Source organism: Sphaerodactylus townsendi, linkage group LG13 (assembly GCF_021028975.2).
Source record: "Sphaerodactylus townsendi isolate TG3544 linkage group LG13, MPM_Stown_v2.3, whole genome shotgun sequence".
NCBI lineage: Eukaryota > Metazoa > Chordata > Lepidosauria > Squamata > Sphaerodactylidae > Sphaerodactylus > Sphaerodactylus townsendi.
Window position 1 is genome coordinate 41,966,231 of NC_059437.1, and position 19,867 is coordinate 41,986,097.

Sequence of the window (19,867 nt, forward strand, 5' to 3'; positions counted from 1 at the left end):
ACCAGCATGGCCAATTGGTTCCCTACCCCTGTTCTATGCTGATCAGTCTTATAGGCAACTTTAGAAATTGCCCAAAAATGTCATTGAAGAAGAAGAAGAAGAAGAGTTTCTTAGTTTACGGTGAGGGTATAACTAATCTGTGTTAATTGATTCTGAGTATGAACTTGTGCTTAAGAAATGTCTTCCTAGACCTGCTTAGTACACCTAGTGAGAACAGCAGTACACCTAGTGAGAGTACACCTAGTGAGAGCAGCAGTGGCGTAGTGGCTAAGAGCAGTGGCTAAGAGCAGGTGCAAGTAGTGGCTAAGAGCAGTGGCTAAGAGCAGGTTCACTCTGATCTGGAGGAACTGGGTTTGATTCCCAGCTCTGCCGCTTGAGTTGTGGAGGCTTATCTGAGGAATTTAGATTAGCCTGTACACTCCCACACATGTCAGCTGGGTGACCTTGGGCTAGTCACAGCTTTTCAGAGCTCTCTCAGCCCCACCCACCTCACAGGGTGTTTGTTGTGAGAGGGGAAGGGGAAGGAGATTGTAAACCCCTTTGAATCTCCTACAGGAGAGAAAGGGGGGATATAAATCCAAACTCTTTTTCTTCTTCTAGTTTATCATTTATGGCAAGCATGTCAGAAAGGTACTCCATAAATCAGCAACCTGCGGTCCATCCAGTGGACCATAACCTACTCCCACCCATGATATATATCCCTTGTTCTTTTCTGGGTAGCTACTGAGAGAACAATTGTTCTTTCTCATGTTGTGACGGACTTCAGAGAAAAGTGTGTTTTATTAAGTGCAGGATTGTCAGGAACGGCTATTTTGCCTTTGCTGTGAAAAAACAAAAAATTCCTCTCTGAGGAAAGTAGTGGCAGTCAGCGTGAGAGTCTGTCTTGCCCTGCTGTGTTGACAGCCCTGCGTGCTGTGGTTTAAACAAATAATACGCAGACTGGAGTATACTGGTGGTTGGCTTATTGAGGGTTCAAACTGAAGAGCCATATCTACAACCAGTTAGGGATATAACTTCCAGGAAGAGGGAAGAATCCTAAATATCAGCTAGTCTGGAGTGTTGGGTTTTGCTTTTGTTTTCCTCGGGAGTGTGTTTTATGTTTTAGTTTTGAGGTTTTCTATCTGTGAGGGCTGAGTGAAGATACTGAAGTTAATGCACCAAGTCTGAAAGGCCCTATGTGTGCGAAAAGTCATCCATTAGCCAGAGTACCATCTTATATAAGGAACTATGTCATCTTTAGAACACTCAAATTTACCATCTAAGCTTTCAGAAACTGAACAAACTTATTTGAGACTGTGTCTGAAAACAAATACTGATCCTTTTCCAAAGCTCTGTGTAAATATATATTTCTTCTGCCACGTCCATTTCTCTCTCCAAGTTATTCATCTCCAATTCCCATCTCCCTCTGATCTTTTATTCTGTTTAAGATATCTCTGCCTCAGTATTATTACTTTGGTGTGCCTTATGAAAGGAGTTCGCCTAGCAAGTTTTTAAAATAATGGGCTTCCTCCACCTTCAGGGGTGTATAACAGGGCTGAGGGAAAGAGCTTCTTGTCACCAAACGCTACCATTTCTGACACAGCTTGACCCGTGAAGTGGAAAAAAGGTGGGGGGAAATCTGACAAGCCTGGTCAGTGAGAAGTTTTCCTGCCTTGGTGATTTGAGGGTCCATTTATTTAATTTCATTTTTTTTTTAATCCTGTGCTTTTGACCAAATTTAGGGTCTTTGGTCTTTGACTGTGCTGGTCTGTGGCCATGATAATCAATTTATTCATTTGGACTTCTTCAGAGACCTTATTTCATTATTTTCTCCATTAGGAAGATAACAGGAGATAGCGGATCCTGGAGATATGATCTTTTCACTGGCAGGCCTGAAGTTGTGGAATTCCCTTTGTCAGAAAGCCCCTTGTAGATGACGGGCTAAAAGATTTCTTTCAGAGAAACTTGTACAGTTCCTTGATGTCTGCTGGGCTCTGAGGCTGGCTGTCCTTTTCTTGGTCTGTTTAATATCTTTAGAAAGATTCCGGTTTTATGGTGTTAAGCTTCTAGTTAAAAAGCCACAGGGTTAAAACCCAAGACTTGTACATATTTTCAGTTAATAAATAGTCGCTCTCTAGATAGTGGAGCAAAATAGAATGGGATAGCAATCACAGTATGATCCTTAGAACAGAGATAGAAGGCAAGAAAGTGAATCTATTCCTAGTTGTAAATCCTGTCTGAGCAGTAAAGGTGTGTGTCCTCCTTCATTTCCTGGACAAATGTACCTCTTTTTGCCTTAGTTGACGTGAGCACAGCTACTGATGTGAGAAAACAAAGGACGAATATCTCTTTGTTTGCAAAGAAGGCTTGTTTATATATTGGAGAGGCAGTGGATCAAAACCAAACGACTGGCCTTTTTTTGTGACTGGATAATTCTATCTCTTTCTGGTCTCTCCCACCACCACTCCCCCCCGCAGCTCTTGGAAAGAGTTTCTGCTTTCTCTTCCAGGTACACATCAGGGGATGTGAAGTTGTGGGACACCCGCACCTGGGACTACACGGCCCCTGTCCTAGAACCAGAGCACGTTTTGGCTGAGCCTGGACTTCGGCCACACGCCTCCTTTGTGAGGATAAACAGATCGCTGGCAGTGGCAGCTTATGAGGATGGTAAGTAACAGCAACTCTTCCCTAATATTTTTTTTAAAGCTTTTTGAAAATGAAGCAGCTGTGCCCAGGGTGGGGAGCGGGGTTTGGGGCGAGCGGCTCTAATCCTCTGTGTACACACACACGTGTGTGCGCTCACACTTGCTTTTATGTGGAAAAGTTGGCCAGCAACCCTTGGTGCATTAGGAGGCCCTGGAATATGGTGCCCATTAAAGCTGCTGTTTAATTCCTCCCGGAGCCGCTGCTGGAGGTAACGGTGCCAGGCAGTGACCCAGCCAAGCTTGTCTTGAGCAAACAATTTGTTTCAGCTTGGTTTTTCCTTGAGAGGCAGCAAGCCATGCTCCTGAGACAAAGAACAAACTGGATACTGCCTGATGAATGCAAATCCTGCCCCTTCTGTCATCTCCCCTTCTGTGCGGGCAGGGAAGATGTAGCAAGTTGGAGGGTATGAGAGCTTTGATCTGCCTTGACTGTGTGGATATGCAAGGTAAAGGGGGCAGTCGGCAAGGGAAATGGTTTCCGCTTGACCAAAATATACTGTGAATCCCGAAATACTAACTCAGGTGGGTCCTTCAGAACTGGAATGTGAGCTTGGTGAGAATACTGTCATTTCTGTGGAGTCTTGAAGCCCTTTGCTGGCCTTTTTTGTCTTTTTGCTTTTTTAACACTGAGTTTGGTTGCCAGAAATAATGTGGCCATCTGTTTAGCTATATTCGAGATAGCTTTTCAAAATGTGTGGTTCTAATAATTTTTCATGTGTGTTGACTTATTATTATTATTATTATTATTATTATTATTATTATTATTATTATTATTATTATTATTATTATTATTATTATTATTATTATTATTATTATTGGGTTTATAGACCGCCCTCCCTTGGAGGGCTCAGTTCTTTAGAGTTGGTCTTACTCAGGCCTTCACAGTGCCCCTGACTAGGTTATCTAAATTTCCATTTTTGAGGTTTTGGAGCAAAAATCAAGAGCTTTTGACTTCTGGGATGAAAATGCATTTTGAAACTATATCACCCTGTCTAAGGCTTCTACAAGAGACCATATTAGATCTTAAAAGAAGACATTGTCCCCAGAGCTTGTGTTGAGAAATAATAAAGACTCTTTACAATAACAATGGTTAAATTCAGATTCTTCCTCTTGACCCTTTGAGCCTCCTTCTTAATCCAAGACAAAGGCAAGGCCAGAACATCAAGATGATTTAATAGTGTTGATGTGACTTACCTAAGAAGTAAGCAGCGGAAGAAAAGCCTGAATCTGAACTATTCATCCCTCACAGAGGCTGAGGATGTGAGTGACAGGCTGGGGGAAGGTGGAGTTTTAGGAGGAGTTAGTTTCTGACAGGATTAGAAAAAAGTTCAGTTCTGAGTTCCAAAGAGAGCAGGCATGTTTAGTGTCTGTGAAAGACCTGTAGTGTGGGCAGGAAGATAGTACTGGGGGGTGGGGGGCCCTGCTCTTGCCAAGGAGGGGAATGTACTTCTAGGGCAGTGGTTCTCAACCTTCCTAATGCCACGACCCTTTAATACAGTTCATCATGTTGTGGTAACCCCCAACCCTAACATTTATCTATTTTACAGATGGAGAACACCGATGCAGAGAGTCTTAGGTGACCCCTGTGACAGGTTGAGAACTGCTGTTCTAGGGAGAGAAGAATTCTCAGCCCAGGTTCTAAGACAGGTTCTAAGACAGAGTGGATAGAACTGAGGGAACTGATAGTGAATGTGTCAGAGAAGAACCATGCTCTAGTCAGGAGGAGAATTTACACTTCATGTAGGAGAAGAATTCCCACCTCTAGCTCTTTAGAAGGATTTACTTCAAATGCTGTAAAGTGATCCCGCAGTTTAGGAAGTCTGAAGGGGAAAAGCGAGTTGAGAGAATACTTCTTTCTGTGTGGTTTATAGGCACCAGCATTAACACATGAACCTCTGTGTGCTAGCTTAGGTTAAATCTGTAAGATGTCTTGAAAGTTTATCATATTTTAAATCATTAAGAACTCTGTGTAATCTTAACTATCAGCTGAACACCATCAGTGCTGAACTTTCAAGCTTGTATATAAAGCTGCTTCTTTCCTTATAAGCAGCATTCCTTCCTACCCTGTTCCCCTGAAGTGTTGAATAAAAAAAACACTACTATTATCTGAGGTAAAACAGAGAGAGAGAGAAAGGAGGAATCAATTCAGTTCCCCAAGATCAGGGGTCTGCAACCTGTGGCTCTTCAGATGCTCATGGACTACAATTCCCATCAGCCCCTGCCAGCATGGCCAATATACATTTATTTTAAAGAGGTTCAGGGTAGGACAACAGACGAGAATCCCGAGAAGGTTATGTCCACCAGCAGTGAAAAGCAGAAGAAAAGAAGATCTTAGAAGAATGAAGGAACATTCTTTGCCTTTGAGTACAAGGGAGGTGGGGTTTTTGCCCCTCACGGACTCCTGCCTTCATAGCTGACATCCCTTTAGATTCCAAAATGTATATTCCTTTTTACCAATCGTCAAAGTGCAAGGGTAGGCAGAAGTTTTTATTATTCTGTTGTGTTCGTTAGTTCTAATGTAGGCATCCAGCCCTTCCCCTCCCCTCCCTTCCCTTTTTATTAAGAAAAATCTTTTCTCCTCCTTTCTCTTTTTTATTAAGAAAAATCCTTTGAGTTAGGAAGGGAGGTGCTAGAAATTTGACAGGTTGTTTTTAGTAAGTTTTAAAAAGTCATCTAACTGGAATAGTTTTTAGCAGGTTTATAAAATTATTTATTGAAAGCATTTGTGGGGGTGGGGGTGTATACGTATGGAGTGATTTTAATTTGTTAGCCGTCCTGAATCTGACCTTGTGCTGGGAAGGGGTGGGATATCAACTCTAATAAAATAAAATTAAAAAATAATTCCTCACTTGCTGGCAAAGGGGACAAAAAACCCTTAGATCTGAAAAAGGTAGTATTTTGCTATGTTTAGCAAAGTTGTTAACCTTAAATAAGAAAGGATCAGAAGCTTTGGTTAGATTTCTGTGTATCAAATGCCCTTATCTACCAGCTGTGCCGTTGTAATGGGCTTCGGTTTCAGATAGTGCGACTAGTGGCATTGCTAGTGGCATTGTTTGATAGAAACTGACACTACTTGGCGCAGAAGCACAAAAAGGCAAAGAGATTTCCATGAGCGTGAGAAAGGAAGTGGTGTCACTGAGAATCAGATGCTATTTGCCGAAAATGAAGAATGTTGGAAGGTCATCACAGGTGGTTGGCTCTTCTCTTTGAAACATCATCATGAAGCAGGCAAGATCAGAGTGCGATCTGGAACTTATACCTGCTTAGTTAAGATGTATGCACACGTGAGCTCGTGCAGCACAGCGAGGAAGAACCTGAGGAAAGGATCCCTTTTCCTTTCCCTTGCCGTGAACTCCCAGAATGCCTCAGGTCAGTTGGGGAGGGGGCGGAGTTTAATGTGGAAAATGCCATCAAGTTGCCGCTTAGGCATCCCTTTGGATGTTCAAGGCAACAAACAGAGGTCATATGCCACTGTCGGCTCTTCATAGCAACTCTGTACCCATTAATCATGTCTGACCCTGCTTAGCTTCCCAACTCTGGTGAACTTGGGCAATTCTGGCAGGCTGTCTACCCATGCCTGCTTCATCCCCCCATCTTTTCTGCCTTAACTTTTAAAAACAATTAGGGGGAAAAAAAGATAAAATGTGCCCCAGCTGCTCCAACTGCAGACCAGCATTTCTAATGCTTTGATTTGTTCTTATATGAACAAAAGGGGGAAAGCTGAGTGCTGTATTATTGAGGCACAAATATGACATTAGATAAATAATAGCTGAATTGACCACAAAAACTTTAAAAAAAAAAAAAGAAAGAAAAGGGCATAAAAACCTTACGCTGATTGGGTTACTGTTTGTGGCCTTAAATCAGAATAGATTGACAATGCAATAGACTTCTCTCAGGAAGGGGAGAGGTGTCCTTTCTCCCCACCCCCCCTTCAAATCTGTAGGGAACAAATGATTATTCTGGCTAGTAAACTTCTTCATTGTCTGCCTGACATTTGCAGAGGCAGTAATGGCTCCATTGTTCCCAGCTGCTGTGCTGTTCCAACTGCTTGTTTTGAGTTGCTAGTTAAAACTGAACCCAGCCGGTTCTTTTTAAGCCTTCCCTTCTCCGTTTTCACTGTCCAAGCAATCGAATCCTCTGCGAGTCTCTTTAATGGAATACGCCTATTAATTTTAATTTCTGGTCTTTGGCTGCAGTTTTGAGTAGCTTAGCTGAAACAGCAAAGCTTTCATCTGCAATTTTTGTGTGTGGGGGGGGTGGCGGGGAGGCATTTCAAATGATTTATGTATGGAGTCTTCCTTCTGGCTGATGTTGTGGGAATGTGCATGTCAATTCCGTAATCGTTTACAAAAGTTTAAATGTCTGTAGTGATAAACTAATATCGCTCTTTTTTAATGCATGTTTGAAAAGTGCTGTGGGTATGTTTTTGTATGTTTTTTTCTGGACCTCACAAACTTCACAGATTATGGTGGCATTCAGATATCCCGTTAAGCCTCCTACCCAACGGGCATAGACACATACCTGACTTTTTGTCAGGCTTATGCCTATACCTCACTGTTTCCTCCTCCTTCCACCTGCGGAAAGTCTCTGCTAAAATTTAGTCCTGACCATCTGTGGTGTACAAATCTGGATGTCCAAGGTAACCTGAGTTAATTCTACCGAAAGGCAGGATTCCAAGTCTGGATGAAAATCTGGTTAAGAATCCCAGTTTGTTTTATTTTTTCCCCCTATCTTAGTTGTTGTGATTGCCTTAAATCTCCTATAGTGGTAAAAAAGAAATTTACCAGTTTTTGTATTGGAGTGTAATAGAACCCAATTGAGCAAAGATTTTTTTTTTTTTAGTGGCACAGACTGCCCCTCGATGTGCTTCTGCCTGGGCAGCCCTATAAAAGCGTTGTTGAGGAGCAGTTTAATGTGAAAACAATTATGAAATAAGAATGGTTTGGTATAGGAAAGGCAGCCTAATGGAGATGATGAGTGTAGGGTCTTTCATGACTTCCAAAGTCAATTTGTCTGGGGTCTCACAGACCCCAATTCCTTACTTGTGGTTCCTTCCCCCTTCCCATTCAGAATCTTCTGAAGTTATAAATGGGAGTGGGATGGAGATGCTATGGATTTCGCTGTCTTGTTACCTCACTATAAAGTAGCTATTGGTAAGAATTTTCACCAGTTGGGGGTTATTTTCATCCTAGTGTCTTGAATGTGCAGAGTTTTGTCTTCCCTCCCTGCCCAACTCACTCTTTTTGAGGTCTGAACAATCCCAGGCCCTTTCCGCACGGGCCAAAAACGACGGCCTGGGGGCGGTAAAAAGGCCGCCCCCAGGCCGCTGTTCGCACAGGCGGCGCTGTTGCAACGCAGCAGCGCCGACCTGAATGCGCTCCCCCTCCCCCAGGGCGGCGTCAGGCCGCCCTAAACAACAACCCTTTAAAGGGTTGTTGTTGAGGGGAAAGCGTCTTCCCGGCGGTGCGGTGCGAACCGCACCGCCGGGAACAAACTGTTTCCCCTTCCCTTTCCCATGTACCTCTCATGTCACCGTCCTGCTGGCCTCCTAAGTCCCTCCCTCGCTGTCCTCCAACCCCTGGAGGTCGGAGGGCAGCGTGGGCGGGGCTGAGGAGGCCAGCAGGACGGCGACATGAGAGGTACATGGGAAAGGGAAGGGGGGAAGAGGCGGCTCCATGTGGAGCCGCCTGCCGTCTGCCGGCCTCTCCTGCCGGCGTGGATTCCTGCCGGCGTGGAGGCGCCCTTACGGCCGTGCGGAAACGGCCCCAGATTCTCAAAACACATTGCTTCATTTTTTTTGCAAAAGAACCTTTTGAAGGGACAGAGCAGAAGATGGTGGGGAAGTCTGCTTAATTATCATAAAAGCTATCGAAACCATTATTCGGATTCAGCTTTCCAAACCAGTCACTGAGATACCAGCTTATTGCCAAAACACATTTCTGTCTGTAGATCCGCTGGAAGTGAAAGAGGCTCCTACCAGTCCAGTAACTCATATGCATCACCTTGTACATATTCCTCACATGAGAACTGGTTCACATGCCTATGCACTGAAAGCTGTATGTCCTGTGGATGCAACAGAAGGCTGCTGGGCGTCTTCTGCTCATTTGGCTTCCTGAAAAACTCACTAAGAGGCAATATTTATTTGCCTGTGACAGCCAGCCCACACATTCCGTATCAGCAAACCTGGGTTTGACGCCGTGTGCATTCAGCTGTCAGTCCTGACACTCTTGACGAGGATATGAAAGCATTTGTGTGATGCATGTGTTTTCACCTGTCTGTCACATTTGCATCTTAAAAAGTTGAATTGATGCTTTCTTTTTTTAAAAAAAGCTGTTCTATATAAACAGACTGGAAGGATAGGACAATTGCCTTCCAGTATTTAATGTTACAGGTTTTCTACCGTTTTGCACCCAAATACATGTAACCAACGTCTTCCTCCAATACCTGTTCAAAGTTCAGCCAGATACACCAGTGACATCAACTGCCCTCAGACCAGCCGTCCCTTGCAGATGATTTCCAACCGTAGATACACCCCTTCCTTTTTGCGGAAGCATCCTTGCGTATGCATCTTTTGACTTTGGTTCCAGCGTGGTACAGTGGTTAAGAGCAGGTGGATTCTAATCTGGAGAACTGGGTTTGATTCCCCACTTCCCCAACTGAGTGGCAGAGGCTTATCTGGTGAATCAGATGTGTTTTCACACTCCCACATCCCTGCTGGGTGACCTTGGGCTAGTTGTCACAATTCTCTCAGAACTCTCTCAGCCCCACCTACCTCACAAGGTGTCTGTTGTGGGGAGAGGAAGGGAAAGGAGCTTGTAAGCCACCTTGAGTCTCCTTTTAGGAGAGAAAGGTGGGTTATTAATCCAAACTCCTCCCCCCTCTCCTCCTCCTCCTCCTCCTCCTCCTCCTCCTCCTCCTCCTCCTTCAGTAACAGATGAGTTCTCACATGCAGGAATTCTTTATTCTGCATCAAGGTGTTAGAATCTCAGGACTGTGCAATGAGCAAGAAGGAATGTCAATATATAGAGAGCAGGGAGGGAGGGAGGGAATGTTAAATAACAATTTCAAGTTATTGTTGGGGAGATTTTTAGTACTTTTTTCTTGGCTCCCTCTTCCTTTGGGGGGGGGGGGGCGTTGTCTGTGCGACCAACATGGAGAAGCCATCTGTTGCCATTAGGCGGGAGCGCTGTGAGGCTTCTCTTCTCTCAGCAAAGTCATTGACATAACGCTATTTTCTCCCAATTCAGCAGAGCTCAAGCCGCGATGCCCTCGGCAGCCAGTCTCCTCAGAAGAGCTGGCAGGCAGCTTCTGCTCCTTCACTGCCTGCCTTGTTGCCCTCTCCGTCTTCCAGCTGAGCGAAGATTTCTAGAGATCACCTGGGGGTTGCCCCCAGGTTGCGTTTCTACCTTTGCAGTTTCTTCTCAGTATAACTATGCAATGTGTGTGAAATCCTGGAACAGAACACTTAGGGGAATGTTGAAGCCATCAAGATGGGCCCATTTCCCTCTCTCCTGGGAGCAGAGGCATACGGCCTATAGGGACATGGGGTATAGCCTCCCCCCATGACAAAATGGTGTGCGCCCCAACCTCACGCTGCCGAGCCCTGCCCCCGGCCTCCGTGCAGGCTGGCTTTGCCCTCCCCAGGCCCTGGGGACGGCAGGACCCAGCCTGCAGAGAAGCGGGGGCGGGGCTCAGTCTGAACCCTGCCCCCAAGCCCACCCCAAGTTCAGAGGGTGCGGGGCACCCGGAGGAGGTGTTGCCCCTGGGCGCCATTTCCCCTCGATACACTTCTGCCTGGGAGGCCCTAAAAGGGTTGTTGGGCAGCAGACAGACTGTCGGCACAACCGCACTACTTGACTGCTGCCTAGCGACTCTCACCTCACTACTTCCTCTGAACTCTGACCCTCAGACTGGACCTCTTGGACTTGGATTTTGCATCACGGACTCTTGACTTCCTGTAACTCAGCTCTGACATTCACTCTGCCCACACTCAACTTCTGAATGATCCTATTTGCAATCCCTTACAGACCAACCAACCACCTGCTGTAACCTGACCCCTCCAGCCCAGTGGCTGGACCAGTTACAGCTACTTCTTCCCTCAAGCCTGGGCCCGCATCTCATTAACAGCCCCTGCCTAAAAACATTTAGGATCTATTGCATGGCAGGGGGTTGGACTTGATGGCCCTTCTGGTCTCTTCCAACTCTATGATTCCTTGGTTCTATTGGTTCTGAGTGTGCCTTGGGTTCCTGTAAGCTCCTTTGAGAGCAGATGTTTGGGGAGAGGGAGAGTGTTGACCAGAGGAACGGCCATGATTGGGAGAGAAGAAAGCTGCAGTGGAGGGGCACCATGGTCCCCTAAACACCTGCTTTGGGTCTCGTTTGCCCCATTTGATGGTGAGAGCAGCATACAGGCGCCATAAAGGTTTTCCCCACTTCATGCCTAGTTAGTACAACCATGGGAAGGTCTGACTTATTTAGCTTCAGAAGGTGAACTCCTGTCATTTGCCTGAAGACCATTCTCTGGACTTTCTCTTTGTGCTGAATATAGGGTCATTAGTTCAATTGCCAACAAAACAGAAGCCTCTTACCTTGTCTTGCCATCCCCAACCGATATCTAATTAATAAAAATGGGGCATGACCTAAAGCGGGAAATTTCCTACCGCCACCCAATGAAGTATGGCTAAGAGAACTGAGCTGCAATCAGGAATCAGTTTGAATGGGTGCCATGAACTATTTAGGCAGTGTCATGTGACCCCTCTCTGCCCTCCCCACCTGCAAAAGCTTTTAACACCTTGGCGTATATGAAGGCTTTTGAATGCTCTCTCGCCATATATCAGTGCTAATCATCATTATCATTATTAAGTACTACTAGAGGGTGAGACTGGAAATTTAAAGGACTGGGAAAAGAAACCGGAAAATCAAGATAGGGGAAGCTGTGGGGTTTTTTTTAAAATAATTGTATTATTTCATTGGTTCTGGTGGGTTTTCCGGGCTGCGTGGCCATGGTCTGGTGGATCTTGCTCCTAACGTTTCGCCTGTATCTGTGGCTGGCATCTTCAGGGGTGTATCACAGAGGGAAGTCTGTTACACTGTTACACTGTGTGTAACAGACTTTCCTCTGTGATACACCTCTGAAGATGCCAGCCACAGATGCAAGCGAAACGTTAGGAGCAAGATCCACCAGACCACAGCCACACAGCCCGGAAAACCCACCAGAACTAGTTGAACCTGGCTGTGAAAGCCTTCGACGTATTATTTCAGTTTGTGTCGAATTTTTAGAAGAAAAATTCCTATGAACTATTTTTTTGTTTTGGAATGAGTGAAGTGCTTTTTAAGACGAGGTGTTATTCACTCAAAATTTACTCAAAAGGTATAGTATAAAGATTTTATAGGAATCTACAGCATTAAAGAATGATTTTCGTGTGTATGTTATATACTGTATATACAATATACTTGTATATTGTATACTGTATAATATAGACACACACGTATTTTCAAATATATGTTCATGGCTTAACATATATTTCATGCTTTCATATGTTGTGTGGATAATGATACAATATTAAGTCCTGTGACCCATGGGGCAAGACAGGGTGTAAATAGTTAATGCATACAAATAAAGTTTCACTGGGACTGTATGCAGCTGTTTTTTGTCCAGATAATACTTTCCTTTGTTTCTGCTTTCTCTTTTAGCCCCCCTCCTTCCTTTACCTATCAGCTGCCAAAACTAAGAAATATATGTTAAGGTAGGATAAGGTGTAGCAATTTGCACCTGGTACGTTCTCTTACTCTCTCATATTGACAGTTTTTCTTTCATGTGTCCTTCTGAATGTCTGTAAAAATGCAAAATAGTATAATTTTACTTGTTAAGTAATTTTACGTTGTTAAAGCTGTAAACTGCAAGAAACAGACTTCAGTGACTTCATGCATTTTTACATGTTGAACAATAGGCAGGGGAGAAAGCTTCTGTTTTTGGTAGCCAGCCACACATCCTTCCCAGCTTCCTGCATTGTTTGAAACGTTATAAACATTTTCATGGACTTCCGTAAGTGCCTCTTACTTTCCTTAAAAAAAAAACAAAACCCTCTTTACCCTCTTCCCTACAGAAGGTGCTTCCGATAGTTTTAGTGGCCCCGTGTTGTACCTTCTTCTCTAACAATGCTCTTGAAATACTGCGAATGGTCTGCTCCCTTCTCTGCTGCTTGCATCTCAATTTTACTACGTCGTCCTGGTATGAACTTCAGAATTCAGGTAGGGGGATCAGACGCTCCGCAAAAGCAGCAGGGAGTCTTCTGGGCCAGCCCCGTTCCTCCCTGCCCACCCTCTTTCTACACCTGGGAGGCCAACAGGATTTGGCAGCCGAATCCACAGTTGTGATGTTAGAATTCCGACTCACTGGCCTCCTATTTCTTCTGCCTTGTTTCCCATTGTCAGCGCTGGCAGCCTTCCAGTTTAGTTTTTTTTCCCCTACCGCTAATTGCCTTGCACGTTGCCTTACCAAAATGAATCAAATCAAAATGCTTTTCCTCAAGCATTAGATAAAGCAGGGGAAGGGTTTCTGGGTAATGAGCAGATGCTGCTAATGCAGGGGCCGTGGGGGCCTTGCCAGGGCTCCATCTGCTCCATACTTGCCTGGCTCTGGCACAGAGCCACGGCTTTGTGGGGGGGGGGGACTGTTTGCTTTAACCCGCTGCCCTCTCCAGTTCTGATTTGCGCCACGGAAAGTTTTTGGGTCACAGCGGGGGATGCAAGAGGAAGCCATTGCCCCTGTTTATGCCTGCGCTCATCCGAACAAAGGCAGTGCACTTCGTGAAGTCTTGTAAAGATTACTAGGGCGTAGGCAGGATGCTGCTTTCTTAGCAACTGTGCATGAACATGTTGGATCACGTGTGTTCAAAGACGTACATGGGTACATGATAGCTGGAGGAATATCAGTGACCCACCTTCCTTGCTGAGAGCCAACATGATTTAGTGGTTATAGTGTCAGACTAGGACCTGAGCAATCCAGGTTTGAATCCCCACTCATGCCATGGAAGTTTGATGGGTGATCTTGGATCAAGTTCCAACCCTGACCATGGCTAGTATTTGGATGGGAGACCTTGAAGAAGAAGGAGGAGGAGGAGGAGTAGTTTGGATTTATATACCACCTTTCTCTCCTATAAGGAGACCCAAGGTGGCTTACAAGCTCCTTTCCTTTCCTCTCCCCACAACAGATACCTGGTGAGGTAGGTGGGGCTGAGAGAGTTCTGAGAGAACTGTGACTAGCCCAAGGTCACCCAGCAGGAATGCAGGAGTGCAGAAATACATCTTGTTCACCAGAAAAGCCTCTGCCACTCAGGTGGAAGAGTGGGGAATTCCTACCTCTTACTACTCCTGCTTGATGCTGTCTCTTCCTTCTGTTCTCTGTGAAACCTTTGAAGAAGAGAAGAATTTGGATTTACACCTCGCCTTTCTCACCTATACAAGCCTCTTTCCCTACTGAAACTCGAATGTACCTGGAATGAATGCATATACTTGCTTTCTCCCTGATGCTGCATTTTGTAGACTGTAAGCTCCTCAGGGCAGGGATCTGTCTCCTTGCCTTCTGCAGGGCTGAGCACTTTGAGAGCAAGCGTGGTATAGTGGTTTAAAGCAGTGGATTCTAATCTACAGAACCAGTTTGATTCCCCTCTCTTCCACATGAGTAGCGGACTCTTATCTGGTGACCTGGATTTGTTTCCCTGCTCCTCCACATGAAGCCTGTTGGGTTACATTGGGCTAGTCACAGTCCTTCAGAAATCTCTCAGCCCCACCTACCTCACAAGGTGTCTGTTGTGGGGAGAGGAAGGGAAAGGCATTCGTAAGCCGCTTTGAGGCTCCTTACAGAAGAAGAAAGTGGGGTATAAATCCAAATGCTTCTTTTTGTTCTTCTTGACTCCCCTATACAAATAATATTCATTTATTTGCACCTTTCTTCTTTGGGGGACACGCCATACCTGCTCTCCCCTTGTGCCACATCCTGGATTTTGAGTGGCTGGCTTTCGGCGGGAAAGCAAGCCTCAATCTGCTGTTCGCAACAGCCTTCTAAGAGCATTAACTTGTTCTCAGAGTGCCCGGGCTGGCAGCGGCTGTTCTGCCTTTTTTATTTCCGTTCCAAAACCAGTTTAGCTGTTATTTACCTTTCAAACAATTAATGTAATTACTGCTGCGGCTCAAAGTAAATTTAGGAAACTGTGCTCCGAGTGCCTTATAACTCCGCTGGGGCAGTTTTAGTCGGGACTTCTGCTTTTTGATGGAAGCCTAATTGCAGTTTTGGCTCCGTTCGCTCGGAGAGGCAGCTAATTGTTTAGGCAAATAGCAGATTAATTTAAATATGCATTGCTAATAAAAACCAAAATGGTCTCTTGTACGGTTTTTGCTCCCAGGACGAGGAACATAAATATTCTGAGGGAGAGCCATCAGATAGCTCTTGAGAAGGCTGGCGCGCTTTCGCGGAACGTTAGTGCGTTCCAGGCGCAGAAATAATTTTTCTTTTTTTCCCCCAACAGTGCAGATAAATGTGCGTTTAAATTCATGTTGATACTGCTTCATTATCACACTTTTCCTTTGCTTCCTTTGGGATGGAAGAGAGGCATTTGTAAATTGTGTTGCTTCCTGTTGGGATGCCATACAACCGGTGGTGGGATTCAGCCGGTTCGCACCACTTCGGCAGAACCGGTGGGTAAAATGGTGCTTGTAAACAGCCAGTTGTTAAATTATTTGAATCCCACCACTGGCACCGGTTGTTAAGATCATTTGAATCCCACCACTGCATACAACTTTTCTGGAATGGTCTTCCCAGTCCAGAGGAAGGCATGGCTTTTCTAGATCTGGTCTTTCTAGACATTCTGTACTGGAGTCATGCAGAAGAGGGCGGGTAGAATGCCGTTTCGCAGGGCCTGTAAGAAGGAGCCGTTTCACCAGGCGTACGGTTGAGGCATCTCTGGTTAACATCTGGAGGTCTCCCTTGTCACCCGTGCCCAACTTTTAATTAACTCTTGACCATCAACCTGTCAATATTGTTATCATCATATTGACTTATGGCCTCTTGGCGTGTAGGCTCAAATTGTGATGATTTGGAATCAGTAGCCCCTTGATAGCCTGTATTTATTAATGAGATATTCAAATGTTTTAAATGTTTTTGTTGCTTTATAACTGTTGTACATGACCCGAGCCCCAAAGTGGAGGGGTGAGATTAAAACTAACAATAAATCAATAGTCCATTGCTGACAAGAGCCTCTACCTCCATTGATAGTGCCATTACAGGAGGGAAGGAAGCACCTCGCGTTGTCCCCTGTTGTTGGTCATCCAAAGTGACTGGTTGTGTGAGACAGGATGCTGGGTTAGACGGACCCTACACTGATCCCACAGGGCTTTTCTTGCATTCTTACCAGTTCATCATCTTTGGATCTGTCTCCACCTGAGGAGTTCTTCCTCCAGCTTCCAGTTTTCATTGATGGGGTGACAGGCTAGGGCATGAGTGTGATTTGGCTGTGACGTCTGTCACCCCAGCGATCGCCAGAGTGATTCGGCTGATCTTGCCGGCTGGACAGGTGTCCCCTACCTTCCTCACCACTCCATGCCTATCCCTCCCGAAGCCATGTGTTCAGTGGAAGAAGATGACCATCCCGGATAGAAGAACTGGACGATTCTTCGGTTAAGAGTTATAGGAGAAGAGCAGGAAGCTTGGCTGAGATTCACACCCCCTCCCTAAGGAGCAAGTTTGGGTTCGGATGCAACCAGCCGTTCTGCTTAGGGAGAAGAAGGAGAAGTCTCTCTGATTATGCTGGGCATCCTATGCTCGGCACTGGCAAAGCTACATGGAAAGGGGGCTGCAGTAATAGGAGCCTTTGGAGCAATTTACCAACAAAATCTGGCTGAATCCAACCCTTTGATTGCCATTTGTGTGAGTTTTTTTATTTCCGTAAGCCCCTTCCGAACGACTGAAAAGCAGGATAAAAACATAGCAAGACCGCCAGAGAACTCGACGTTGTGATGAGTGATTGGCTGCTGGCCCAAGCAGCGGCCTTGGGCTTCTCTCTCTCCTCTGATGTTGGAACATAATCCTTTGTTGTTTACGGCCTTCAGTCATTGCAGCAAATAATAAACATAGAAATACGGGAGGCCGTTTGACATTATTTTAAAAGCGTAGAATAAAGACGGTCTTCCAGGGAAGCAGAAGGTTTTCACGTGCGATTCTGAATTAGCTTGCGAGGTTGACGCTTGCGGCTTGGAGACATTTCTGTCGATTCTGTTTGCTGGCCACTTCAAACGCTCTTAATCTATAGGTGGTAAAGTTAATGCAGAGGTTGTGGCTCAGTTGGCTCAACTCCCAGTAAAGGAGCAACAACATACAGAGACATTTTTCTTGAGGGGCCATTAAGAAGATTTAGAGGTTTATACCCTGCTTTTTTCCCCAGTGGGGACCGGAAGCGGCTTATAACATCATGATTTCCTTCCTCCATTTTATCCACTTTGGCTCCATGAAGCAGCTTAGCCTGAGAGCACGCAGCTGGCCCAAGGTCACCTAGTAAGCTTCCGTGGCAGAGTGGAGCCTCACAACTGGATCTCCCAGGGTCTAGTCCAGTTGGCGAACTTTTGGCACTCCAGATGTTATGTACTACAATTCCCATCAGCCCCTGCCAGCATGGACAATTGACCATGCTGGCAGGGGCTGATGGGAATTGTAGTCCATAACATCTAGAGTGCCAAAGGTTCACCACCACGGCCCTAGTCTGACACTCTAACCACTATCCATGCTGGCTCTCAGTATAACACCTACGAACCCATAAAGTACTCTATCCCATCAAAAAGTATCGATGCCATCATTAACCTAGTTTTTTTTAAAAAGGTAAAGTTTCCCCTTCAGTCATGTTTGACCCTGGGGTACCACTGCGAGCAGTGATTTTATAGGCAAGCCTCTTTTGTGGGTAGCTTGCCATTGCTTTCCCTGGCTATTCTTTACCCCCTAGCTATGTGCTAGTTACTCATTTACTGACCAAGAAATGGATGGATGGCTGAGTTGACCATGATAACCTAGTAGATACTTTCCTTATGTCTGTAGTAACAAATAGTTCCACCTTTCAGAGAAGAAGGTGAATATCCTGCTCTTAAATGAAAATTTCAGGTAAAAACCTGTGCCAAAATAATTCAGATTTCTATGCCAAGGAATCCTGTGACCTGTGCATAGCATGCAAATTGAGCAATTCTGCATTTATTCATTTATACACAGCATTGTGTTCCACTTCTGCTTGTCATGAGCAAGGGCAGGCGTCCATGCCAAGAACTGAAAATCTTCATCTGCCTTTCCGGCTTGGCTTCCACACAGATATCACCTGTGGTAGCTATAAGGGCTGAAAGCTTGATTGTTCCAAACAGAAATTGATTCTTAGGAAGCCATGAGCCCTGTATTCTGTGTTACATCCTCGCTTCTGTAGAATTCAGACATAAATGTATGGTGCTAACTAAATCCCTGTTTCAAGTTGTTGTTTTTCAAATGAAAAGTCTATTAAATTACAATGATACGAACTTCAAAAAAGCGAAGGAAAAACAATTATACAAACAATGTAAATTAATACATTTTAGAGTAATGTCGATTCTGTCCAACCATCTCCTCGTCATATCTAGATAAGCCTGCTAGTTGGTAGTATGGAACAGGGAAAAAAATAGAAATATTGCAAGAAACGAAAAAAGAAATCAACAAGAATCCAATAAGCATAGGGAAAAAGAAAAGAAAATTATCATGTAAATGTACAGATTTATTAGTTACAAATGTCTTAACTTCCTACCTTGACGATCTAATAGAATTAATAATTATTTACACTGCAACTCAGGAAGGTCTAATCCTGATTGAACCACCTTTAAACTTTCTGTCTGTGATATCGTTTCAAGTTTGATGGAGCGGTAACATGGCATTATTGGCCAGGGGTGGGGCGGGGGGTCTCCTAGGTTTGCATCTCTTGGAATTCAGTTCTGTGAAGCACATAGGTTCTGGTGATTTTCAAGGCTATTCCTTTCTTCTTTCTTCTTTTCTTCTTTTTCCCAGAATGCAAGTGCCGTAATCTAACACCTACAGCAATTAAACCATGAGCCTGTCAACTTCTAACACCAAACGCTGCCGAGACTGGGTCTTAAGATCTTGAACACGCTCCCCCAATATCTTTTATTAAGATCAACCTGTGAGCTTTCAGTTTCACCAGACCCCTTCTTCAGGTGGTTATTAACAATCTTAGAAAAGATCTTGATCTGGAGATCCGCTTGTCTCCTTATTTTTTGAGGAAAAAAATGTTTGTAACATCTAGTCTGACGATTTCTGATGATTTGGAAACCTTGCGCCGTTCTTTGCGTCAGTTTGGTTGGCCCTAATAAAAGGTATTACATGGATTTTGTTTCTTGTCCTTTATTCTCTCCCCCCCTCCTTTTCCCCCTCCTTCTTCTTCTCGCTCTTCCCCCCTCCTTTTAGTACAAGAGCTTAGTGTAAAATATCTCACCTCTGCCTGCCAACTGCACAGTGCAGGCGGAAGTTATACATACGGAAGTTTGCAAATCACCCGGGATGCATTCTTTCACATCGCTACAGAAGAGCGGGGAAGTCCTGCTGCGTTCTAGCACGGGCTACTTGCAAGTAAATTTTCATGGATTGTATGATATTTCCTTTTTTCACCTTTTGATGGCAACAAAACCCTCATGAAACTTGGGAATATTAATCAAATTTCCTGAACAGTCTTTGCTGCGTCGGCTAGGCAGTCTCCTGTCACTGCAGGCATTAATTTCACGGTTATCACATACAGCTTGCATCTTCTTAAAATATAAGCATAGCAACCTCCCTGCCAACTTCTTATGTGTGCTTAGTTATTTACTAAAACTTACAGGCCGCCTTCCAATCATTTCTAAAGCAGTGTGCAGGCTGAACAAAAATCAGACCAAAAACCAAATAAACCCTAATGACAGAATAACAATGGGCTGCATACAAAAAAAACCCCAAAGCTTTAATACATTGTAAATTCAGTCAATTAATCGACCTTTATTGGCATAACAAAATAGGGTATAAATAGATACAAATAGAGGATACAGGATTTGGATCTGTAATTGTGTTTGCCATTATAAACAGTTGCACAATCCAACATTCCAAATCGTTTACAAACGCAGTTTGATAACATAAACAT

At 44.6% G+C, this 19,867-nt stretch overlaps 1 protein-coding gene across 1 annotated transcript in view; it reads left to right on the forward strand.

Moving 5' to 3' along the window:
- The window catches only part of FBXW8 (F-box and WD repeat domain containing 8), an 86,493-nt gene that overhangs the window by 31,098 nt on the left and 35,528 nt on the right, over positions 1–19,867 (forward strand). The window contains exon 5 of the mRNA XM_048514381.1: positions 2,489–2,646. Within this exon, the coding sequence (XP_048370338.1) occupies positions 2,489–2,646 (158 nt within the window). The remainder of the gene's footprint in view (positions 1–2,488; positions 2,647–19,867) is intronic.